General features: G+C 36.7%; 3 protein-coding genes and 2 pseudogenes across 10 annotated transcripts in view; 1 reads left to right on the top strand and 4 right to left on the bottom strand.

Annotated features, from left to right (window-relative positions):
• LOC128018486 (GTPase-activating protein and VPS9 domain-containing protein 1) overlaps positions 1–3,171 on the bottom strand; it is a 39,949-nt gene extending 36,778 nt beyond the window's left edge. For 5 of the 6 annotated variants that reach the window (XM_052604017.1, XM_052604018.1, XM_052604019.1 and 2 more), the window contains exon 1: positions 2,962–3,144. The gene's annotated coding sequence lies outside the window, so the exon portion shown is untranslated. Of the gene's footprint in view, positions 1–2,961 lie in introns of all 6 variants that reach the window. The other variant, XM_052604021.1, reaches the window with a different exon arrangement.
• Positions 3,172–5,858: 2,687 nt separating this feature from the next.
• Positions 5,859–10,088, top strand: LOC128018125 (4-hydroxyphenylpyruvate dioxygenase-like; annotated as a pseudogene).
• An 836-nt stretch (positions 10,089–10,924) lies between these two features.
• Positions 10,925–15,801, bottom strand: LOC128018124 (histone-lysine N-methyltransferase SETD1B-A-like; annotated as a pseudogene).
• A 1,220-nt stretch (positions 15,802–17,021) lies between these two features.
• Positions 17,022–19,006, bottom strand: LOC128018484 (rano class II histocompatibility antigen, A beta chain). Of its 2 annotated transcripts, XM_052604012.1 has the most exons (5): positions 18,787–19,004; positions 18,305–18,574; positions 17,933–18,214; positions 17,418–17,531; positions 17,022–17,292 (listed from the first exon to the last, which is right to left on the bottom strand). In XM_052604012.1, exons 1-5 carry the CDS (start codon positions 18,842–18,844, stop codon positions 17,222–17,224), a joined length of 795 nt encoding a protein of 264 aa, XP_052459972.1. In that variant the 5' UTR covers positions 18,845–19,004; the 3' UTR covers positions 17,022–17,221. The 2 variants fall into 2 exon arrangements, with proteins under 2 accessions (XP_052459972.1, XP_052459973.1); XM_052604013.1 differs by lacking the exon at positions 17,022–17,292 and having other exon boundaries at positions 17,413–17,531; positions 18,787–19,006.
• A 2,229-nt stretch (positions 19,007–21,235) lies between these two features.
• On the bottom strand, positions 21,236–24,443 carry LOC128018485 (H-2 class II histocompatibility antigen, A-U alpha chain). 2 transcript variants are annotated; one of them, XM_052604015.1, is made up of 4 exons: positions 24,313–24,443; positions 22,420–22,668; positions 22,053–22,338; positions 21,236–21,974 (listed from the first exon to the last, which is right to left on the bottom strand). In XM_052604015.1, exons 1-4 carry the CDS (start codon positions 24,371–24,373, stop codon positions 21,854–21,856), a joined length of 717 nt encoding a protein of 238 aa, XP_052459975.1. In that variant the 5' UTR covers positions 24,374–24,443; the 3' UTR covers positions 21,236–21,853. The 2 variants fall into 2 exon arrangements, with proteins under 2 accessions (XP_052459975.1, XP_052459976.1); XM_052604016.1 differs by having other exon boundaries at positions 22,057–22,338.
• Between the last annotated feature and the right edge of the window lie 1,571 nt (positions 24,444–26,014).

Here is a 26,014-nt window from a genome sequence, read left to right as displayed (position 1 = left end):
CCATTTTTATAAATGGCTCACTGAATCATTGACTCGTTCAAAAATGAATCATTTAGTAACGAAAGACTGTTGTGTGTTGCTCGGAGATGCGTGACTGTTCTGCCGTGGCTTTGCTTACAACTATTTTCTTTAGCGAAATAGAGGAAAAACAATCCACAATATGTCTAAAATGTAAAGTCAGTTAATATTAGTAGTTTAGTTAACTAAAGCTGTATAAAATCAATATCACATTTGCAATCGATCTGAAAGTCGGGAAAACATCACTCCCGATTATATAGAATACACAATTATATAGAATATTATATTTTTTCTACCGCAGTAGGCTATTGCTCAGGTTTGTTTCTTTTTGTGTGCTGTTGAGCTTATAGTGTTGATTTCTCAGTGAGTCAGACACACTGCACAAGCCTCAACTGATGCGACCTTAATACTGTCAATACATTATCCGTTATTAGTCACCGTTTACACTGAAAGTAATAAAATTAGAATCGTTCATGCCAAAGTTTCGGTGTTGCCCTAGTTATTGTTTGTTATTAAAATTTTGATCACAAATTCTCATTCACTTGTCCCTTCACAAAATCCACTTGTCGAGCCCTGATTATTATTTACTGGTTATCAGCTATACCGTGAAAATAATTCTTGCAGTATCTGCATTTGTAAGAATTTTCAAATATTTAAAATTATCAGAAATAAAATTAATCCATTCTGGAACCACTGCCCTAAATAAAACATAAACTACCGCAGAATCTCAGAAGAGGATAAAGCACATTCTAGTATGTTTACATGCACAAAATGTTCAAGAATTTCCCATTTACTTAGTTTTACTAAATACCAACAGCAGAGTGCCAAGAAAAATATGCCAAGGGCCACTCTGACATTACTATACGTGTCAGCACACTCTCTCTAGTGCACATTATCGCACACACATAATATCAGGAGATTCACACTTCCTAACTCCTGACCCAGCTGGAAACACATCCTGCTTGATCTCAGCATCACCTCACAGCAGATCCCGGCAACAGTTTGTACACTGCCACAGTCGTATGACACAAAACCGAAGTCTGTTAAAAATACAGAACATCCATTAAAGCTGAAATGGTTTGTGGGTACATGGCACTCCATCAAATCCAGGACATTTGGCTGAGGTAGAAGCAAATTGGCATTATGAAACTTCCTTACTAAGCTTTCACTATACTAGAAAAGAAAAAAAGGTGTAGAGACATGAGCAGAGCACCAATAAATAGTTACTGAATCAATTAAACTCCAGTATACTACTGAAAGAGCATTACTGACCTAATGTCACAGCTTTGGCATTTGTTGAGGAGATGCCATGGGAGGAGCTTCATGCCCTCATTATGAGGCTACATGAGAACAACCGAACAGTTGGGGGATGAACTGGATCAGAAAAGCAGTCCATCCTGTGCCAGCCACACAGCTGAGTGATTAGAAAACACGAGCGCTCTAGGACTTGGCAGACTTCTCAGAGAAACAAGACAGGCTTTTCTGAGACTATGTGTGTTTGAGCAAGAAAGCTCGTATGGATCGCAGCTTCCCAAATTACCCGAAGCCCATTTAAATGCATTTTGTATATGCTCTTATTTATGTCCAATCACAGCATTCCAATGCTTATTTAGTCTAACACCAATTTTTTTATAAAAAAAAAAAAAAAACTTTCTGTGCTTAACATGGTGACAAGCAAAGCTTAATGCTTTGGCTTATTTTGGGATAATTTTTATAGGTGGTCAAAGTCACAAAGTAACAGAAGTAGCTACAATTTATTTCTAATGTAATGCGAGGTACATCTAATTGAAACAGATTATCAAATATATATATATTAATAATAATAATAATAATAATAATAAAATAGGTCCAGGACTTGATTCAATCCATTAGTTGTTGATTGATTTTTACGATGAACTAAAAATTAATGCAACATTGCAGTGGACTGGAAGGGCAGGGTTTAATGGACTATATGAGTGGAGCTCTGCAAATTTGACCTGAGAAAGTTCAAGTTATGACATTTTAATTAAACATCACAGCATTCAAAAAAGAAAAGAAAAAAAAAAACATATGTACAGATTAATTGCTCACAATAAAATCTAGAACCAAAGACCAAATTTAATGCTAATGATCTTCAGTTGAATCACGTTGTCACTCCTGTTATCGAATTTCCTTTCCTTTGTATCTTTATTTTATTGTATGTTCTTAAATTATGAATGTTTTTATTTTATCATTTCATTTAATAATTTTAAAAACACACCAAATATGCATTGTATGGAAATGTGCAAACTAAACCTACCTTTAGGGATAGTTATGTCATATATTTCCAGACAAAATATTATTTTGGGAAATAAGTGACCAGTATGCAAACCCTTGAGTTTGGAGATCTGCAGCAAAAACACTTGTCAAATACTGTAACGTACGTACGCAAGGCTATGCACTTGACAGCTATCACAGAAAAGAACTTTTCGCGCTTATTTCTATCGTTGTGGGAAATATCTAATATCTCTCTAATTGTGAGTTCCAGAACAAAATTGGCTGCATAATCCGAGTGCAATTCACGTTGAAAGGAAATTATAGAATCCTCTATGGGCATTAACCTCTCAAATAACACACTGTATCTGGCTTTATCACACGAGCATGACTGTCAATGAGAAGTGCATGACAACAACAAAAGCTGCAAGAGTCGGTGTGTCAGCGGCCAACAGCGAATAATCATCGTGTTTTATAGCACAACAATAAATGAAATACCTCGCTTAGTAGTGTATTGAAATCTACAGTCATGTAACAATATGCCAAGAAAGCGAAATATGCTCCTAAAAGCTTAATTTGGCAAAAAACGTGATTAAAAACAAAAGGTGACAACATGACCGAGACAAGCAGGCCAACAATCAGCTAACGTTAACGCTCAGGTCGCTAAAGTGACACATTAAGCAGTCCGAGCCAGACTTACAAAAGACTTACCGACTAATTTGACGGCTGGATGTGAAGTACTGAATTCAGTCACGAGTGTTATGGGTGGGTTTTACAGTTAAGTTCTCGTTTCAGTACTCCAAATGTTCTAGCTGCGAATGAACGAGATAAAAAGCCCTCCGTCGTGAGATTTTCTCCTCCCTTTAGCAACAGCCACAGCACACAGCTGTCATCAAACGGGGACGCGCGCCGTGCGCATGCGCTGTTCAACCCTGCGCAGACCTCTTTTACTGCCAGTAACATAGCCTACTATTCTTTACCAGCAGATGTCACTACCAGCATATGTCATGATTGAACAATCTCTTTATGGAATGTTGTGGAGAATGCTTTGTGGAAAATCAAGTTGTATTTTCAGGTTTGGTTTGTCAATCTTTCAGATATGACTGCCTTTCTGATGATGTTACAATAATAATATTATATTTGCATCCTTGTACATGTGGCAAAAGATGCGTCAAGGAAAAGGAAAGTATTAGACCAATGCAATGCATACATATATATTTTTTAAAACCTATATGCATGCAATTAACACATTATAACTTCTAGTAGAACTGTAAACAATTGTATACAAATTAATTACAATAAAAATTAATGAAATGTAGCATTCTTCTTTTTACAGACAATATTATTGAATATATCATTATTTATATCCTATGCCATGTCAATAATGACATGCATAAATCAAATGTAAAAAATAATAATAATCTTAATTGACAAGTTTTTATAAAATCACCTTTTTGATTCAACCTCAAAAATCATAAACACAATAACCAAAATAAAAAATAACATATCACCAGTTACATTTGCAATCTTATTCCAAATTGCACCTGCATGTACATTTGATTAATACAGTTGGACAGAACAAATTAAAATGCATAGTATCCTGAAAGAGATATTTTTATTTAGCGAGATTTATTTTTATTAAATAACAAAAATCATTATTGTTAAACTATAGCACCTACCTAGGTCATAAACCTATAAATGGATTGAAAAATGTATTTGTAGTTCATTCTGTATATTTTGTCATTATACATATTATTCACCTTGGTGTGTCTTTTTTTTCTGAGAGTACTTTAGTAGGATTTTTCTTGGAGGTCTTCAACAGTTTAATGGACAAACAACACAAAATAGCAAAGAAGAGAACACTCCTGCTCCTCAGCTCTCTTTGCAGCTATTCATATTTAACAATCTTATCTTGCGATCTCTATTGTTGACTCTGAAAGTTGGTTCCTCCCCTGATGGCATTGTAAAGATCTTTTTCAATGAACAATAGTGTATGATTGGATGGCAGACCTCACTAGCATGTTGGCTTACCAATGTGAGTCCTGCTTTGTAAAGCCTTCTTGCCTTTCTGTGCAGAAAGTAGAGCAGGAGGCAACAGCGCAGGAGGATGTACAGTCGCCTCATCTCTCCTTCTCATCTGAGCACCTTTGCTGGTGGCGGTCTTAGCCCCCCAGCCGCCCAGTGGCTCTGAACTGGAGCGAGGCCCCAGCGACAGAGGTAGGGAAGTTTTAGAGGTGATAGTGGTCATTGTGCGGTTGAGTCTTCTAGATGTCCCCAGAGGAGGCATGCTGGGAGGTCTTTGCTTCTTGGTCTCCATGGATTCAACTGTGTTTTTTCTTGGAAGTTCAGAAGGAGTTGTGCTAGCCAGCGATTGAATTCTCAGTAAGTTAGTTAGACGGGTCTCCAGGCCACAGACCACCTGGTCTGTGTAGCTTTGCATCTCACCACGAAGCTGAGATAGCTCCTCACTCAAATCCTTCTTAAATGACTCCAAGTTCAACAATATCTCCTCCAACAAGGCTGCACATAACTTTTCTCCTCTTTTCTTACTATTTTCTCCTTTTTCTGTCATCTGCTCTTCTATCGTGTCTTTCCGGGCTACTATGTTCTCCTCAGATGAGATGATCTCAACTGTTGGTGCAGCTTCTTCTTGTTCTTTCTTGTTATTTTCTAGTTCCCTGGTGATTTGGTCCAGTATGCCCATGTGCTGACCATCCAATCCAGCCTGTGCCCTGATCTGACTCCTCACCAAAGAGAAGGCTGAATGGACTCTAGACTGCTTGTGTTTCTCTGTAACTGTCTCAGCGGTGTCATTCTTCTCCTCCATTTCTTCATGAACAGCATGTTCCTCGGCTTCAACCTGCTTGTTTATTTCCTCCTTCTCTTTGTCATCTCTGTTTCTCCTCTTTTGCAACCACTTCTCCAGGATGGCTGGGTTTTCCACTGTCTGCTCATTCATGGTGATCGGCTCTATTTGTTCCATTTTCTTCACTTTAGCTCCTCATGCTTGTTTTATAGTCTTTCTGTAGCTCGTCTCATGGTTTATTATCTCGTTGTTTCTTCATTCTCCTCTGATCTCTCCTATGACTTGTGTTGGGATCATGTCGAGCTAAGAGAAAGTGCTGACCAACAGCACTGTATTTCCCACAAGAACTGTTCTGTCCAATCAGCATTGGTTACAGCCTCACTCACTGTTCTCTGGGGAAACATACCTCATGTGCATTAACACCTTTTCCCTAAACACATATACTCATTAAAGTTTCAACTATTGCCAGTCTACTGCATGTGTGAGGTGAAATGCCTGCTCTCAGTAGACTTGGACTTCTGAGAACACATAGTACATCAGAGTTTTTCACTACAACAGACCGATTCAGAGTAACAGTATCTATCTATCTATCTATCTATCTATCTATCTATCTATCTATCTATCTATCTATCTATCTATCTATCTATCTATCTATCTATATTCCTGTGGCTTTTTTATATACAGTATAAGTTACATCACACCTGACATAACTGTCATGACTATCAACTGTGTTCTCAGCATCATCTAAAACACTGCTAATGAAGTCTCCAGTGATTTAAAAGCATTCTGCAAACTATTCAAAATGGGGCAGTGGGGCCACAAGAGTAGACCTGACATTTACTATTGGGATGCATTTTCTAGTTGGAAGGGGAGTGAAAGGGAAGAGTCACTGCAGTACTTTAGAATCATTTACAGTTACCATAGGTGAATATCACACAAATATCTATACATTTGCTAATTTTGAGGGAAAATGTTATAATAACTTAAGTCAATAAATCACTATTTAATTAATTTTTTGTTATGTATATAATTTCATATATAATTCTACATGTGTTATTTCATAGTTTTGATGCCTTCAGTATGAATCTACAATTTTCATAGTTATGAAAACAAAGAAAACTCTTTGAATGAGTCCAAACTTTTGGTATTTAAATAACATTTTCTCACACTTTCTCTCTGATTCTTCTTCTATCATTGTCATTTTCTTTGTCTCTTAACATGATTTTCTTTTGCAGGCCTAACGGTAAGCTGGACTTCATTGACCATGTGGTTGGAAATCAGCCAGATAATGAGATGGTGCCAATAGTGGTATAAAATATTTCTAAACACATTGTTGAACTTATTCCAAAATGTATAAATATTAACCGGCAGACAGAATCAGACCTCTCTGATGTCAGGGTTGTTAAGACTGAAAAGCATAAAATAAATCATGAAGGTATTCGCTTAGAACAGTGCAAGTCTTTGGGGGGAAACTCCCTATCCATCCCACCAGTCAGAATACACAGAGAGCCCCTCCCCAGTGATCAGCAGTGTGTCTCCATGGTGAGGAAGAGAATAGATGGAGAATAGATGGAGACGGCAAATGGGATGGTTGAATTTCAGTCTGTGGTAGTGGACGATTATTACGCAAGATAATCCCATCGTAATTATTACTCAGTGAAATGATTTTCAAAGGCTCTGAGACACCATCTGGAGACAGTTGGAGACAGCAGGAACAGGAAAGGGAGGTAAAGAGGGTGGTGAGGGGCGGGAATAGCAGAATTATCTAAACTAGACCCCCATCACATCATGTCCAGCTCTATTTTTTATAGCCTGCGTTTACAAAATTTAAGCATAAGCTCTTGTTACTTTTATACATTTTTCCTAAAACAAGACATCCCACAAATATCTGAAAGAGTTAGAGAAAATACAGTGTTTTTCACAAAAGACATTAAAGGTGCCATATGCAAAAATTGAGATAAAAATATCCATAACATGACCTACACGCATTAAAAGAATGAGAAGAAATAAGGGCGATGATGTCATTAAAAAATGTCAAGTGATAGTGCTGCAGAGATATCCACCTTAATTAGCATTAGCATTACTGTTCGATAAACGTGCTAATGTTAGCGATGGCTAACCATTAGAGTTGTAACGATACGCGTATTCGTATTGAACCGTTCGGTACGACGCTTTCGGTTCGGTACGCGGTACGCATTATGCATACCGAACGGTTCGTTGGACTAATTAATTATATTTGAAAAAAAAAAAGAGAAATATAATGATATGCGTTCAACAAGGTAGCCCAATAACCCAAACGACGTAACAGGCAACGCCCCTGACACTCCCGAAGAAGAAAAAAACACCAACTTATGTTTATGTTATGTTATGACTCAGTCAGGCGCTCGCTCACTCAGTACGCGCTGAAGGCTCGTTGCAAAATGGCCAATGCGTTTAACAGACTAGAAAAAGAAGATGACTCTCAAACATATTGTTTGAGATGCATGATTCCATCTATGAGCTGCTCGATCAGAGTGACATGAGAGCCCCTCCTTAGAACATTATTTGTAAATCCATGTTATGGTAAGTGTGCACGTGAAGTCTTTGCACACTTTCTGAAATCCACACTGTGGTAAGTTTGCACACTACACTAGTGCTCTGCATTCTTTCTAAAATCCTATATAGTGAGGGCTTCGCGCGGTTGCTTCATTGCTTTAAAAAAAAAAAAACACCAGCGTGAATACTTGAAACATGTCAACTCATTTACGCCGACATCACCTTATTGTGTCAGTATCTGGGAAAAGACGAAAAAAAGGAGAAACATGCACGCAACAAACTATGCCTGCAGCATTTAGACACCAGTATTATAGCTTACAGGGAATCCAAAGTGCACCCAAACACCAGACCTGTTGGTTATTTTAGGATCTTATATTTCTGGTCTGTTAAATGCATTAGACATTTTGCAATGAGCCTTCAGCGCGTGCTGAGTGAGCGAGCGCCTTAGGGGCCGTTCACATATCGCTCCTAAAAACGCGTGGAAAACGCTAAGCGCGTCTTTCTCCTCCTTTCCAAAGCGCTCGGGCAGAAGCGCTCATGAGGCGTCTGTCTTTGCTAAGCAACAATGACGTGCTCTCTCCATGAGACGCGGAAATTTCAGCGAAGGATAAATGGATTTGCAGCTCTAAAAATCGCTTGCAGTAGCTCTGCTACTAAATTTATTTCAAAATTGCAATCCATATACAACTATAATCAGCTGTTCCTTCATCTTGGCTGAGTTTTCAACGTTGTTATGGGAAAGGATGAAGCTGATTGGTTAGTTCTTGTCACATGACCCGCGGTGCGCTTGCGGCATTCTGAAAAGTTGAGATGTTTTTGCATTTTGCTGTATCTAAAACGTACCGAACCGAACCGAACCGTGACATCAGTGTATCGTATCGAACCGAACCGTGAATTTTGTGAACCGTTACACCCCTACTAACCATAGCTGCGTTTGTTAGTTAACTAGCTATAACTTAACGTTACCCATTTTATTATATCATAACTAACCTGCTCCGTCTAGTCTGTTGGTCTCCGTGTCCTCTTTGCTTCGTGGTTTTTCGGTGCGTGAAAAAATGTATGTGTGGCGTGAAAGCGTGTGAAAAGAGTCAATTGCGTGTGTCTCACGGTGAATGCTTGAGAGTTGGCAGCTCTGGTTACGTTGGTTGGTGCTAGCTTGGTCAACATCAGCTGTCTGATGTTGACAGAATGCTGTCTGTCAAATTAATTTAATTCAAATAATGTGTATATACAACTCAAAATGTAATATGAACAAAACGAATAGGAACATATTGACTGGTAAAGGTTCCACAGATTTTGGTCTGTAGATGACAAGCAGTTGCAGACTGAATACAGCACGCTGCAATCCATAGTGGTGGCCGACTATGAAGAAACTGTGAAAATGCAGATTAATAAACCAGTTAGGGAAGTCCTAGATCCTAGATCCAGGCATGTTATACACAACATCTAATGTACTTAAATGTTTCTATCCAATGCATGCATCTATCTATTCATCCAAATAACGTTTCACTTTTAGGAATATGTGGAGTACTATGGTAGCACATGGGTTCAACACATTGCACTGAACACCTCTGACATCATTACAGCAGTGAGTAAACCAGACTTAAGAGGTCTTATGACTTTGACAGAGAAAGTAAAAGTGGTAGTGTGCAAAGTTTTAGGTTGTTCTATGTGAATGCTTAAAAAGTTTACTTTGCATTTTAAACAGATGTCAAGAATATGCTTTCAGACTCTGTAACCTAAAGGAACGTGGTATAGAGTTCATGACAATGCCTGACACTTACTACCAGCAGCTCAGGGAGTAGCTGAAGTCTTCCAGAGTCCAAATTGTTGAGGACATCAGCATGTTGGAGGTAAGACTATATTTCCAGTTAAAGTAATTAAAGTTTAACTGTAATTAAAGGTTTTTTTTAACAGCTATTAGAAGGAGGAGGAATGCAGAGTCTGCATTTTGAATTTGAACTTTGAAAAAAATGCAGCAAAGAGTTATTGGCCAGCTAATAGTCCATATGAATGCTAATTTATGTCACAGGTCAGAGGCAGAATGTGAAAATAGTTTGGCACTGTCTTAGACAGGAACTTAAAATCTTGGTGGATTATGATGACAATGGCTACTCGCTCCAGGTCTTCACCAAACCTGTACAGGACAGAACCATGTTTCTGGAGGTCATCCAGAGACACAACCATCAAGCAATAATCTAGCAATATTTTATTAATGGTTTCTGAGCAAGCATTCATCGTATTCAAAGTATTATTTAATTTGGTTCAAAATTAAGGCTTCAGAAATATCTCGTACATTCTTCCTATGTAGAGAAAACATAAATAACAATGCATCCCTCTGTTGTTTCAAGGTTTTGGTGCCGGAAATTTTAAATCTCTGTTTCAGGTAATTGAAGCAGACCAGAACGGCAGAGGAAACCTCATCATACTTGCACCCAACGGCAACTCTCACTTGGCTATTTCTGTTCATAGTAAATGCATGGTGCACATATATTGAAATATGCAAAGTAATGTTTTATTTTGTCATATTTTGGTTTGGCTTTCAAGCATGTGCCATTATATTTTGTACCTAAATGTTTCTACAGACACTTCTGACCTTGTGGACCTTTAGAAAAGAAACTTTCTCATGAACATTTACAGCAGTTCCATTTCCATTATATATCAAATGATATGATCTTCCTGAGGTTTATATCATTGCTAACATTTTATGTATCCTTTACATTTTGATTGAAATGTGGTGGTATGCTTGTCTTGTTATTACACGAGAGAAACGCTAAAGGTTTAATAGACGCATTCAGAGAATTTTTTTTTTTTTTTTGTTAAAATTATTATAATTGTAAGGAATGCAACTATTCACCGCCAAGTGTTATACTAAATAACATATTAAGAGTAAAGCTCCATAGTATGCAAAAAAAAAAAAAAAACTTTATTTGACAAAAATACATATACTTATTTATTATCATTTATATTACACAATAAAACTCATGAAAGCATATTAAACTTTAATGAAAAAAATCTAATAATTAACATGATGAAAATCACATTTAAGCAGTGAACTTTAAATATGCCCTGATGTTTTTGCTCTGGACATTTTCCAACTCTACACGTGCAGAACTTAAAATCAGAGATTCTGGAAATGACTGCTCATTTATCTTCATGTTGAATTATCATTTACCCCTGTGAAAAAATGACAAATGTCTGACGGTCAAGAATATGTTACACCCTTGTGAATGTATTTAAAACCCTTATTCTTAACATAAATAAAAAAATAGGTTGATGTTGACTGAAACTTGTTTACTGCTAATGCTTCAAGTGTGTAAAATGAGTCCTTCTCTAATTGAGGGTTCCTCTGCAGTTCTCAGCAGTACACAGGCAGGGGATCTTCTCATCCTCAATAGGGAATTTGTAATCATAAGTGATCTCTTCATTTACACCAATAAGTTGCCTAGAGAAGATGACTATTTTCTTTTGAGCTTCCACAGTAATGATTTTGGCATAGCAGTTTGGCTATGGAAGGAAAAACACATAAAAACCAGTAGACATAGAATGTTAAAATGGAAATGAATGATAAACACTAAACAACAAAAGGTAACAATTATTTGGTATATTGAAAATTTATTGTGATTAATTACTTAACTTAAATAAACTTAAATAAATCTGGTCTTACCTTACAACTGTGATTGATGAATCTCGAAAGTTTCCACACTTGGTTGCATCAATGATAGTGTCCTGGTCGACCCGGAACAAATAACTGCTTCCAATGCCCTCATTTTCAGCTACAAGCAGAATTTGGGATATAATAAAAATATACAGGAACTTGTGAATTTGCAAGACATTTAAAGCCTGAAAAAAAAAGCCTTTTAACTCAGAAATAAGTGCTGAAATATCTAACTATGTGTTTTAAGTTTTTTAATCTCACCTGCCGAATGCTCTGGCCTACATATTCAATTATCATTTCATCTGCAACAGTGGGTTCCTCTGCAAACAGCCCCCAGTCATGAATACGACTCCTGCCAAAACGCAGCTTCTTCTTATGGAACTGTAAAGAAGGAAAATATTTACACTACTTTAATTAATTAACTAACAAAATAGCACTGTTGTGGAAGATTTGGGTGTTTCTGGTGATTCTAGCATTTGCTATGCAGTTGTTGCGACAGCCAGTCTTACCTTGGTTGAATTTGAGGAGGTTGCTGTCACAGCTGAAAGAGGACAACAGGCGACGCTGTTGAGCTCAGAGTTCTGATCCTGATCTGGATGAAGGTGGAATCTGAGCTGGCATACTCCTCCCTTGCATAGATCAGCATATATATATATTCATTCTCAGAATACAAATTAAGATATTTTTGATGAAAACCGAGAGGTTTCTGAAATGTTTATAGAGGGTCAGAAACCTCTCGGTTTTCATCAAAAATATCTTCATTTGTGTTCTGAAGATGAACGAAAGTCTTACGGGTTTGGAACGACATGAGGGTGAGTAATTAATGACAGAATTTTTATTTTTGGGTGGACTATCTCTTTAAGTTATTTTTCATCTCTAAAAAACAACAAAAATATAGATACAGATAAAGTTGCATGTCTCGTCTATACAGTGACCTCTAGTGGATATCTATGAATGTTTTATTTTCATTTGAGAAACATGGGGGTTGATTTTTGCTTTATGTGAAAACCGAAAATCAACGAACTTACCGAATAATTCATGGTCCATATCACTTTCTACTGAATCTGGCGCACACAGGGTCACTGGGGTGTCCAGATATTTTTCCCAGTGTGTGAAAGATGAGTCTACAAGGGTCAAACCTGGGCATGGGGGAAGGAAGACAAGGTGGTCTATACATCAATATGGCAGATGAACACCCAGCGGAAGGGTAAGGTGGGCATTGTGTCATGAAATTAAAGGGAGGAGGGAGGAAGGGAGGTGAGAATGAGGTTTGCTCTTGTGTTATTCTAGTAGGAATGGGAAGACGTACTTGGCTACCTTGCCAGTTGGGTGGTCTACAGACTTTCTGGATCTTTGGAGGAGGGAAGAATGAACAAGAAGAACTAGGTAGAGTGTATCCATGTAACAATGGAGCATTAGGTGGAGGAGGATCCATTTTTGAGGGTAAAGGAGATGGAATGGAGGGGTAGAGAGCAGATGGTGGAATGAGGATTGGAAAAAAAGAAATAGCTCCCGTTGCTGCATATCACTGGTATACTACACGGCCGATCTGAAGTATCTTCACCTATATTTGGGTTGACCCTAGGCTCCCTGGCTGATTTAAGTTCATGGTCATCTTTTGCCACATCATAGAGCTGAATAAGACTCACATCCTAAATGCCAGATAAACTATCTCTTGGATGAGAGCCATTATTGCACGCAATAGATGATGTTTGGTCATGGTTTAGGACAACATCTGTGGAACAAGAAGGAGAGGGGCTGGGAACTTTGGGAGAAGGTTGAGGATGATAGTCTGGATCATGCTCTTCGGTGTCTGAACTGTCTTGGTTCACAAGGGTGCAGAACTGGATTTCAAGCACTAAGAAGCATCTGGATATGAAGGTCCAGGCTGTTAGGCTTTGATTCTGGAACAGGAGATTCAGGAGAAGGACACTGCACTATGGGCTCTGAAAGATCTTTTGTAGTTTCATAAGAAGGACACGATTTTGGGGTATATGAGTGAGAAAATTGAGCTTGTGCTGAACATTGATTTTAGTTCACCTCTTGAGTTGTCTTACTAGGTACTGTGCTACTGAAAGTATTTTCTGATTTATTTGCATTTGCATTTATCTGCATATCAGGATGAATGTGAGGAACACTGACTGAGGCCCTTGACTAAGCCAGTAAAGTTTTGGCGTTTGAAATTATCTGAAAGTGATGGTGTGGTTGGATCTTCCTGACATTTATTAAAAGGCAGTTGACTGGCCACAGGTCCAAAGCGGTAATGACCTCCCCGATATACAGGTCTATGGATATATTTGTGCTGTGGCCTATGTTTGTATGGGTTTTGGTACCTGATCTCAAGAGGTCTGACCCAGTGTCTTCCACAAACATGATTGTTAAGGTGAGAATTGCATCCTGGAGTTTTTTGCCTATTTGAGAAGCTGCCATTTTGAGAGGGACCTCCACCTAGCATCCAAAAGTTTTTCACAGCACCTTGAATGATGCTATGTGGACAAGGATTAGGAATATGGCTCCTTGGTATAAAGGAGAAAAAAGCAAGTAGCTAGTAAAGTAACACATTACTTTTTAATTTACAAAAGAATATATGGGTTACTTTTTCAAATACTGTAAGTAACACAAGTTACTTTTGTCCCTAATAATGCTTTTTTTTGAAGGCTGCTTGAGTCATATTTCCAGGCTGAAGCTGTGAGGTGTCTGGGATGGACTGTTGAATAAAAGGAACACAGGAGGCAGTATTTATCAAAGTAGACTCATTTGGGGTCCTCTCACACTGAGACGGTGTGCCTGGTCTACTGTAGGTTAGAGAAGGGGTGCAAGGGGTATCTTGGTATTGAGGGGTCTGCCAGAAGCTACTAGGTGTATCCTGGTGCATGCTGGAGTAGGTAGTATCCGTGGATAATGGAGTAAAACAATCCAGTGAAGGGGAGCCATTACATATTGAGGATGATGATGATGATCATGTGTATGACAGCTTCTTCAGTGGATCATACTCCTGAAAGATTGAAAGAGACTTGCAAGTTTACTTAAAAAATTAATAAATAAAAAAGTCTTATGTTATGTTATAGAGTTCCAAGCATGAAGATATCACATATAATAATATATTATGTATGATAACAATGTAATATAATGTAAAGTCATCCCCCACCTAGTTAAGGGAGATGGATTTAAGCGATTTCATATTTAAGCGATTAAACTATTTTACATCACTAAAGGAAATTAGAAATAAAAGTTTTTAATGACCAATACTGAGAAATAGAAAGGGGGTGAAAAGACAAGCAATGCCTATGGTCTTGTACTCACAGTTAAAGAAACAGAGAAAGAGGATGGTGACTGGGGTCCCCAGGCTTCTTCTCCAACAGGGAGAGTAAAAGGTGTATATAAACCACTAATAATCATCTGGAAGTATCGGTTCCTCTTCAAACCTAAAACCAGTCAACCATGATCATGAAAAGTCATGTAATCATGCATTCAAATGCAAATACATTGAATTTGGCAATTGCAACAGATTGCATGGACATGTTTATAAAAAATATTTTATTTAGAAGATACTGATATAATAGAAATATCAGCGGTATTATAGAAAAACTGAGAACTTAGAGTATAGAAAGGTATTTACCTTTTTGGTCACATGGATGTTGTTTCCCATCACAGAAGTGTTGTGCAGATTTCTTCCTGCATTATTTGCTGCATTTACAGATTCAAAAACAACCTTTGCAATTCCTAATGTTTCTTATTCTTTGGATTGTATAAGACTTTTAGATCTTGAACCTCCCCAAAATGTTTACATTTCAGACAGGAATCCATCTCTTATGTTGTCATTGATCCTAGCAAATGTCAACTCCTTTGGAACTCCAACATAATTCTCATCAACCTAAAAAAAAATACAAAAAAAATAAAGCTTTATCCGAGTTTTATTGACATATGGTATTATTTGTGTTGTTCTGTTTTGAATGTGAAAAATCCACAGGAAATTGTAATTGCTCAGACAGCATACATTAATATCATGTTGATACTTTGAGAAATTACAATTAACTTGACATGTTTAGGAAACTTATTTGGAATCTCTGAGACCTCCGGAATAAACAACTTTTTTGAATGTCGGTTATATGTTTACTAATTTTGAAAACATGCCTTGGTACTAACCTTAAATTTGGGGAAAGGGAAATCTGCTTCACAGAATTTGGTCCAAAAATGTGCAAAAAATAATAATTACAACAAATTATTTTATTTGAAGACATGATGTTGCAGATGCCCTTTTATGGTTTAAGTGAAGTAGTCCCCACATCACATTGTCTGCCAATAGAATTGGAATGTTTGACAAGTTTCAGACACTGTAATGCCCAGGGTGTTCCCCATAGTGCCATCTTCTGATGCGGCATGGCATTCCCTACTCAGGGAACGTGGTTGCTTGTACAAACAAGATATTTGACAACAAACTCTGATAGCAGCAAAAAAAAAAAAAAAAAAAAAAGTCAGTAATCAACGTAATTAACAAGATAAGAGGTATACACAGCAGACTTACCTCTGTTCCTTGACAGTTTTCTAGCATCCCTCCATCACCCCATTTCCTCACTTCTAACTATTCCTCTCTCAACCAGGGAGTACTCTGCCCAGACAGTAAGCAGTGTCGGCCCAGATCTGGCCCGAATGGATTTCACGCAGGCCAGATGTTCACCAGATGTGAGACAACACTATATTGCCGTCTGGGTGGGTTTGGGCCAGATTCCGAGCTCGAAGCCCTCACCTCAGTCAGTGCGGCAAATATGCATAACCTTTACTCTATTTATTACATGTAGCCTAAGTGTGAACTTGTGAATCATAGGCATCAGAAAATTAAACCATAGTAATAACTGAATTGATTTTTGATGGTCTAACCTGTCAGCTCTTTCATCCCAGACAAAAAACATCATTAACCTTTTTTGTGATTTCATATATATTGTGATTTCATATTTACAAATATATTTATTTTCTTAAAGGTGTCATATGATGCAATTTTCATTTCTTTCGAGTTTAGAGTGTTACATTTCTTTCTCTTTAGAGTGTTACAAGCTCTATGTGCATAAAGAAATATTTGATTAATGTCACCCAAATGCTCATGCAAAGAAAGAAGTGGTGGTTTCAGTAACCGCAGTTAGTGTTAAAGCAGTCATGTCAGAGAGATGCTGTGTGTTTCTGAGAGAGGGGGTCACACAGCGGAGTCAGCTGTCTGTGGCGTGTGTACTGCAAACACATACAAGCTTTATCTGTCACACTGCTCTGTTCCCCTTTCGGGCTTGAAATTATGGTAAAACTAACCCACAATGCACTGGGGCAGCTGGCCAATCAGAGCAGACTGTGCTTGTCAGAAGGAGGAACTTTATAAAAAAAGATTGTGTTTAAGAGAGGCAGAGTATAGAGGACACACAATAATGTACAGTACTTGAAAAATCACGTGTTTTATTTAACATTAAAACATGTTATCATATTCTGTTACACCAAATACACAAAATAACGATCTTTAAAAAAGCATAATATGACCCCTTTAATAACTAAATATGATTTGTATAAGAAAAGATATGTACAGAGATCTGGAATTTATTCTGTTGAACTGACTGTTCTGTCTATCAGTCTTAATAACAACTCACTGTCAAATGCAATTTACATACAATTGTATAAAGTAGCCTACTGTAATTTACAGTATGCCAAATAAATAAAAAATAACATTGTCCTCATATCATTGATAAATCAAGGTTTTACAAATATTTATAATGTAACAAATATTTATATGTATAATGACTATGAAAATTTTAATTTATTAACTATAAATCAATTTATAGTTAATAAACTAAATTCAATCAATAAAACTTGCAGCTGAACAGTGTTGTTGTTTTTTTTGTTTTGTTTTTTTGGTAATCCTTTTGTCCTTGAAGATCTTATGGAGGGTGTCCGTCTTTCATATGCTGATGCACAGTGAATTACACAATGTTAATCTACTGCTCTTCAGCGTTTCTGATTGTCTGCAGAGGTTCAGAGCATTGACTTCCAGCTGATATGATGAGTGCTAGTAAATGAAAGATTATGAAAATGAGATAATGAGCGTTTTAGTTGAGAAAACATTAGACTTCTAATGCAATATTGCTTTAAAAAAAAAAAAAAAGGACTGTATGTGAGTGTTTACACATTAACCTGTGTGTTTTCTTTTATAGTAGACCAGTCCTCCAGCTGCCATAATCACCCCCAACACCACCCCTGCAGCACCAGTTATGAGCTTATTCCTGTCAGACTCTGACAGCGATGAATCTGCAAAGTAAAATAAAATTGTGCAAAAATATTCCATGGTTTGTTATGCAATGCACTAAATTCTTCCACTAAGTCTAGAAGATGCCATGAGATAAAATTGCCATTTATAAACAACAGAACTTTCAGTACCAATAAGTAGTAATAATATGCTGGCCTGAACAAGATCCTCTGTGGTTGGATAAATTGTTTAGGCTATGCAACATACAAAATTTCTGTTTTAATCTTCTGAAACTAATAAGCAATATCTGCTGAAACTAATATCTTCTGTAGGAAGCTAAGTTTGTTTCCAGAGTATTTGGCTATTGTCACAGTAAAATAAAACAAATAAGGGAATAAGTATATAGTATAAACTATAGTTTGATTTCTGTGATCATATTTTGCAGTATCAGCTCTGTTCTTACCCAAGTCATAGATCATGGGTTTATGGGAGCTGGCGTGCTCCACCACACAGGAGACTTTCTCTCCAGGTTTAGGGTAGTATTCCAAGTGGGAGTGGACCTGGTAGTACCAGTCTCCATCAGCCAGCTCCTCAGTAGACGTCACATCAGTTGTCACCTCTTTATCATCTCTTAACCACGTCAGTTTGATGGGTTTAGGGTAGAAGTCATAGGCACTGCAGATCAGCATGGCTGGTTTGTTACCACTGGCTTGTCTTACTGATCGGATTGTGACTTCTGGTTTTACTGTTGACATGATGAGGATCATTTTTGTGTTGATTCATGCGTGTCCACATTGATTCATGCTTGTTTCAAAAAGTATTTCATGCATCTTACCTGTTTTTTCTACCTCAGGGAGGTATAGCTGCCCAAATCGCTTGCAGTCGGCAATAGCTTTTTCAGCCTCCATGTGTAGCCACTCAGGTTTTTTATTAAAGTCATCTGCCCATTTCATTGCATATTCAGTGTAAGCAACAACTTTATTCTCAGTACTGTTGAATCTCAGCAGTTCTTTTTTGTCATAATTGATTGAGTAGATAAACTCAACATTTTGTAGAGAACCAAGTTCACGGCAGAGAACCCGGATGAATCCATAATGTCCATGAACTAAGAAAAAAGCCAACAAACCATTCGAAAGTTCTATAATCATATATCTATTGATACATTATATTTAAGTAGAGATATTTCTACTTACAATTTCAAATTATTTTTAGTATAGCCTAATGATTTTTATAATAAATTTTTATTATACAGATATTTTTATTGAATTATGAACAGTAGAACTATTTCATTATTATTAAAAACATACAATTTCTTACCTGTTTCAAACATAATGGGCAACAACAAGGCCAGGCGTATCACACGATCATACTGCATTGTGCATTCAGTGTTGTTTTACTGGCATAGAGATGGAATGAGCTTGACTGCATTTACAGTAAATGCCAGTCCAGTTTGCTATCTCAATTCATCAAACTGGAAAATCAAGCTTCTGACAGACCCACAAAACAGCATGTGATTAAGTAACGTAGACTGGATCATTTTTCACAAGAGCTCAACTGAAAAAAAAAAAAAAAAGCGGAAATGAAAGTTCAGTGGGGATTTGCTGGCAAATAGACATTGTTTATAAAGTCATTGTTCATTTATTTGACTCCAGTAGTTTTGTCATTTGGCTTTCTCCCACTGAGGACACACATGACATTTCATGACACTTTCCCACGCCAAAAGGTTCCAAGTTTCTAAAATGTGGAATGTTTCTGTTGTTGCCCCAATAGTTTATACCATTTGTTAATTTGTTTCCTTTCCTTTTTTTTTTTTTTTTTTTTTTTTTTGCTTATAGGGTAAAATGTTTTTTATTATTTTTATTTTTGTATTTGTTTTTAGAAAAATTACATTAGATGCGTTATCAACATTTTTATTCTTGAAAGGGGGGGTGAAATGCTATTTCATGCATACTGAGTTTTTTACACTGTTAAAGAGTTGGATTCCCATGCTAAACATGGACAAAGTTTCAAAAATTAAGTTGTACATTTGAAGGAGTATTTCTGTTCCAAAAATACTCCTTCCAGTTTGTCACAAGTTTCGGAACGTTTTTTTCGAGTATGGCTCTGTGTGACGTTAGATGGAGCGGAATTTCCTTATATGGGTGCTAAGGGCGCGTCTGCCGGAAGAGCGCGCGCTCCCGTATAGCAGAGCAGAGAGAGGCTGTGCACAGACAATCACTGATCAGAGCGAGAGCGTCGCGAAATGTCACAAAAGGAGTGTGTTTTTGGTTGCCAGGGCAAGACAACCCTGCACACATTACCAAAAGAGAAACAGCATTAAGGGACCAGTGGATGGAGTTTATTTTTACAGAGCATCAACGGAGTTGTGCAAGTGTTTGTGTTTGTTCCCTGCATTTCGAAGATGCTTGTTTTACAAACAAGGCCCAGGTTGACGCTGGATTTGCACATCGTTTATTTCTTAAGGATAATGCAATCCCAACGAAAAAGGGTCACGATCGTGTGTTGGAACCGCATGCGGTGAGTAAAACTGCTTCAAATATCTCTGTGTAGTTAACTTAGCAATCATCGCGTAAGCACATCAAGTAAACAACATGCGATGTTGTTATCAAACTGCACGAGTAAAACTGCTTCAAATATCTCTGTGTTGTTAACTTAGCTATCAGTGTGTAAGCAGATCAAGTAAACAACATGCGATGTTGTTATCAAACTGCACTTTCCACATGTACAGCTTAAAAAATAAAAATAAAAAAAAAAGACGACAAAGTGGAACTTAGTCATTTTCCAAAACCGCTAAGCAAATATATACAGTTTCAGTACATACCACATAGAGAAGCCTTTGCTGATGCTGCTCTTGTTAAATTTCAGCCTCTGGATCTGTGTCACAGCTTCCAGACGCGCTCAACACAAAAGCCTACTGGCGCTCGTGATTCTTTAGCTCCGCCCACACGCCACGCCTCTAGGCGCTCGTGTTTTTCCGGGAAAAATCGGTACAGACTATCTTTCTCTTATGAATATAATAAAACTAAAGACTTTTTGGAGTTATGAAGGATGCAGTACTACTCTATAGGTACTCAAGATTAACAGGATATTGAGTGAAAACGAGCATTTCACCCCCCCTTTTGAAGTACATTCTGTTGATAAAAATGGACTCTCTGTAGTAGGCCTACCTGAAGAAAACATCAATGTATCAGAGTAGAATAATATTTTTCTTTAATATACTATTTGATAACAGTAAAATATGTCACATGTTATTGCATTTATATCGATTCATTTAGGTGAATATGCTCTGCATATGATATTATCTAATTATCTTAACCGGTTTAGGTTTTCTTTACCTCTAAAGGGGTCTGGCCCATCATGACAGGGCTAGTGAGCCAGCACTCTCATGCTCCTTTCAGGAGTTGAGTACAGAAGATGATACCTCGCTCCTGCCCCACAGCGTTTTCTCAGCCTGGGTAGTAAGGTTGGGTAGAAGGCAGTCCCAATGAACCCCAAAGTATCTACTTCTAACAAATTTGCATTGGTGTACTTTTATTATTTAGAAAGTGATCAAATAATCTGGGACCAATATTTTATATGTAGATTGTTTTTTTTTTTTTTCTCAAGAGGTTTTAGCTCTCATCACCAATGCTGCTGCGTGAATCTGACGTATCACAACAGTACAGAGACCGGACGCCTGTTTCATAAAAGTTGCAAAGAAAAGTGAGGATTCAATCCCAAACATAGTTGAAATAATCCATTAATGACAATTTCAGTTCATGCAATCTCAGTAATTTGTGAACGTTTATTCTTAAGAAGCCCTCAATGTTGATCGTGGATCAAATCGATCCACCATGGAAATAGCGAATAAATTAGTGCTGTTTAATACATTTGAGACGTTGCATTTTCCTCAGTGCCTAACTGACATGTCTATCTAAAAATGTTAGAAAGTCATGAAATATATCCAATGTCATTTAAATATATATTTTTTTAAATTTCACTTTTATTTGAGAAAAATAAAATAATATTTTATTTATTTTATAGTAGGCTATAATCTAATGTCACAACTCCCTATCCATAGTTCCATAACTCTAAATATTAAACTTATATTTTCAATCAGGTAGTGCTGAAACATGTACTACAAAATAAGTGGAGTATCTAATGCATCTACTATATATTCAAGTCACCACATTAAATGTAATAGTATAATACAGTATTACATAATGTCTTGTGAAGACTTACAGCTATTGTACATTATTTCAGGTGTAACACGTCACCTGCTGTGTATTACAATATAGTCCTGAAAACATAACTAAATTAACACTAAAATGTATTTGTTTGTAGCTTTTAGCACATATGCAGCTTCACATGAGAACTAAAACAAAAGAATCTACTATTGTCAGTGTTATCGTATCAGTTTCCTTTGGCAATAAAAAAGACTCCAGTGACGAGACCCAAGAGCCCAAGAGCCAGACCAACTCCACAGAATACGGATGGACCATTGCTGGGCTCCGTTATCTCTACATCTGCACACAAAGACAAGGATATTTGTGAAATCCATCATGTGTTTTAAAGGGGATTCAATGTGAAAAATGAATACAAACCCACCCCATGTTCTGGTTTGAGGTTGTTGAAGGGCTTTGTGCTCCACAGAACAGCTGTAAATGTCTCCTTCCTCTGGAATGAAACTCAGTCGAGAAAATACATTCAATGTCCCGTCTTTGTTGGGGTAATAAATGCTGAGAGTTGATTCGTCTGTCACATTCACATTGTTCTTGGTCCATGAGACTCTGACAGGTGGAGGGAAGAATCCAGTCACATGACAGATCAGGGTGTTCTTGACATTCAACTGTGGATCACTTTTGGGATAAACTGAGTTCCAGGGGGGTTCTGGATAAGACAGAAACCACCAATCATAATAAGACATTTCAAACATTTCAATAAAACATTATTTATGTTTCTATCTCTTACCAATTGGTTCAGAAGAATTGATGTACACATCTTTAAGCATATCAATGATGGTTCTACAAATAGATGTAGCTTTTTTAGCATCCTCATACAGTGATGGAAACTCAATCTGGGCAACAAAGTCAGGTAATGTAAAGATTTCTCTCTGTTCTTTGAAGTCAGTGTGAGCCACCTGTTCATCATCAGTTTGGACGATGAAATCTTTTTGATCTGAGTCACCACATGCTTCAATCAGCCCATATTCATGGTAACCTAAAACACAGGTTTAAAAGTTAGATTAAAGGTTAAGGTTAGGTCAGTGGTCAAACTGTAAAAAAAATTCAGGGGGGATAGTGTGGAGCTAACACTACACATTGATTACTACATTTTTCAAATTTTTAAACACATTATTGTTTGCGACTAGGCTGGTTTAGGCCCATCACGAATAAATTAATATGACAATAAAACCGCCAGTCGGTGGCATCAAGTCACTGTTTTACTAAACGATTAATTGAATCATTTAAAACAAACGATTCATTCAAAACGGTTGATTCAATTAGAAATGAAGCAATCTTTATGAATGGACCGTTGAATTGAGATGGTCCTCACTGCAGAACACAAGATCCAGAGGATGTGGCTGGATCCAGATCCAACTCCTCCCACCTTACATATACCTAAACCTACCCGTCTCCACCCTCTGATCCCTAAACTATACCAATCTACACCCCCTAGATGTGAATTCAACCACGCCTACTGGATCTTGTGTCCTGCAGTGAGGGGCTACTGATTGAATCACTTCAGTATTTTCTGTCCGTCCCTTTACTTGTAAATCATCATTTGCAGTGAATTGTAACATTTTATTTTAATGATAGTTTTACAAAATAGGCTACACAACATAATTAACCTAAAGCGAATGGTAAGGGGGATGGTGGTTTTACAGTGGAAGATGTTTCTTGTCATTTATTTTTCAACAAGGGGATGCCATCCCCACTCAGCTTGAGCCCTGGCATTGTGAATGTCTGATGTTTAGCAAATGTTTTAGATATACAATCACTCAAAGACAATAATCCCTTTAGCCACATTTGTATGATCATGTCGGGTTAACACAGTATATGCTGCGTCATGCTGTGTATGGAGTTTACCTTATGTTAATATAATATCTGACAGTTTTTTTGTGATGACTGTTTTAATCATTTATTGATACTTTGTGAGGTAGGTAGTTTGCTGTGAATATGTAGCAATATATTGTATTCATTTTGTATTCCTACTTTATCCTACAGACCAAAACACAATTTGATAAGCCAACATAATTTGACATAGCAGTGACAGTTAACGTAACTTGTCAGATACTACAAGCTGATGTGTCATAACTCCCAAATGATGGTGTATAGATATCACTGACTGCCTGACAAGTGCTATTAAAGAGAAGTTTGAAGAGGATTTACATCTCGCTGGCCCGATTCTCTAACCGGAATGATTGCATATTTGTCCACCAGTAGAACTGTAAATTAACAAGGCTGACAGTTCAAGATTGTTGTTCCCCAACAATGAATATTATTAATTTAATCATTATTTCAAGATAATTCAGGATATGTAAATTTATATACTTTAATAGTTATTGATGGATTCATTATTTGGGAATTATAAACTTACCAACGCTTTGTCACATGAATGCAAGTGAAACACAATTATATAAGAAATAATAATAATTATATATATATATAGGCTTACTTATGTTACAACTAGAACTGTTTTTAGGACCGACATATTATATTGTTAAGATCAAGGTTTTTAAAACAATCATTTGGCTCGAAACAAAAAAGACAAGGTGTTACTTTTTACATTTAAGTTGGTTACAAGATTTGTTGAGCAAGGAATATATATGATAAAACAGTTTTATGGTTGAAGCCAACTTACTTTGGGTGTTACTGTAAAGCACGCAGACACCGATGAGTGTAACTCTTAAGAATCCTTCCATTTCTGTAAATCAGTGAACAGCATTGGCTATTGAACAGCATGTTTTCATTAGAGATGGCACAGGGTTTTTTTCTTCACTTAAATCCTCCAATAGGTTGTGTTGTTGTTCTGTGACATAATAGTCTCTATGGAAAGTATGATCTGAGTGGAAGACAAGTGCTACATGCATTTAAGGAAGTACTTAGAATGTCTTTATCCTATTTGTAAGGTCCCTTTATGACCACTAGATGGTAGGTCTCCTGCTGGATAGTAACATCTTTTTATTTTTTTATTTTTCTATTGCTCAATAACATAAGAACATTGTCAAGGAATTACAAAAAGATACATATGATAAAACAAAACTAGGATTATGCAGTAAATAAATAATAATAATAAAAAAAATACAAAATAAAAAAGGATGACAAGACAAAGAGAAGCAAGAATACATGTAATACCACAATTGATACAATAACATAAAAACATTAATATACAGGAAAGCTTTTAAATACATGTGTTTTCTTTAAACATTTCTTCATAATATTTTATAAATCTTAGGGATTTTTTGTTGTTTATATAACTAAGAGATTTAAGAAGTGGTATTAATTCATTTTTAAAATGGGGATAGGATGGAATATTATTAGCAAACTTTTGTTTATGAATAAAGAATTGGCCATATAAAAGAAAGAAATTAACAATATACTCTAGGGGTCTATTTTTATCATTACTATAATAAAATATAATGTCTTTTAAACTGAAAGAATAAGTAAAATTGGCAGAATCAAAAATATACTGTATGAGCCGAGATCGGACCAAAATTGCTTGGATATAGGGCAATCATAAAACAAATTTTATCTACTCATTTGTATTTTTTATTCTTTTATTATGTGTTTTATGTTCTGTCGCTGTCATTCTGTTGTACTGCGGAGCTTCTGTCACGAAAACAAATTCCTTGTATGTGTAAACATACCTGGCAATAAAGCTCATTCTGATTCTTCTGATTCTGAATGTGAAAATGTTTGTTCTGATTGCTTACAAAAAGCACATGAACTGTCAATGTCCAGATATTTAGAAATGTTAAAGTTTACAGGATATATTTTATGTAAGTTTACGTATTTTATGTTTTTTAGCTTTACTGGAAATACAGCATTTTCCAGGTAAAAGCCAGGCCCTTTTCCAGTCTATATCTTCTACAAAAGATCCCCAATAGCAATTTCCTCTTGGCGAAATCTTTTTCTTGAATTGAAAGATTTGGCGTACATGTCTTTTGGCACATTTTCTGTCAAAAAAATCAATTCCATCCAAGAACACAGCAGATTGTATTGTAATCGTTCTCCTTGGATTATATAGGGCATGGCTTTTAAAAAGATTAATTTACCCAGGTGAGATTACCGACAGTAAAATCATGAACTAGAGTGGTGGGACTATGACGTCACTTTGCAGGCAAATCCTAGAAAGGTTTATTTTTTTATTTTTTTTGAGTTTGGACCCCTAAAATAAGGCCCGTGGTAAACGCAAGCTCAAAATAGCCTGATTTTACGTTTAATTCTACAACATTAATGTTGTTGTTGTTTTTTGTTGGTGTTGTTTTTACTGTTACGTTTCTTGAAAAAGATATTTGCTAACAAGTTGTTAAATGGGACTACAGGCGTTGTAGGAGATGTTA

Source organism: Carassius gibelio, chromosome A8, assembly GCF_023724105.1.
Source record: "Carassius gibelio isolate Cgi1373 ecotype wild population from Czech Republic chromosome A8, carGib1.2-hapl.c, whole genome shotgun sequence".
In the NCBI taxonomy this organism is placed as follows: domain Eukaryota; kingdom Metazoa; phylum Chordata; class Actinopteri; order Cypriniformes; family Cyprinidae; genus Carassius; species Carassius gibelio.
Note: the sequence above shows the minus strand (reverse complement) of the source record. Positions and strands in the feature narration are given on the sequence as shown.

Excerpts from the sequence above, each read along its gene's own strand:
- LOC128018484 (XM_052604012.1), bottom strand. The coding sequence starts at position 18,844 with ATGCAGTATGATCGTGTGATACGCCTGGCCTTGTTGTTGCCCATTATG. Across the intron at positions 18,215-18,304 it reads CCCTGAGGTAGAAAAAACAG|TAAAACCAGAAGTCACAATC; the intron begins GTAAGATGCATG and ends TCATGTCAACAG. Across the intron at positions 17,532-17,932 it reads ACCCATGATCTATGACTTGG|ATTCATCGCTGTCAGAGTCT; the intron begins GTAAGAACAGAG and ends TTTACTTTGCAG.
- LOC128018485 (XM_052604015.1), bottom strand. The coding sequence starts at position 24,373 with ATGGAAGGATTCTTAAGAGTTACACTCATCGGTGTCTGCGTGCTTTAC. Across the intron at positions 22,669-24,312 it reads GCTTTACAGTAACACCCAAA|GTTACCATGAATATGGGCTG; the intron begins GTAAGTTGGCTT and ends CCTGTGTTTTAG. Across the intron at positions 21,975-22,052 it reads CAAACCAGAACATGGGGTGG|ATGTAGAGATAACGGAGCCC; the intron begins GTTTGTATTCAT and ends CTTTGTGTGCAG.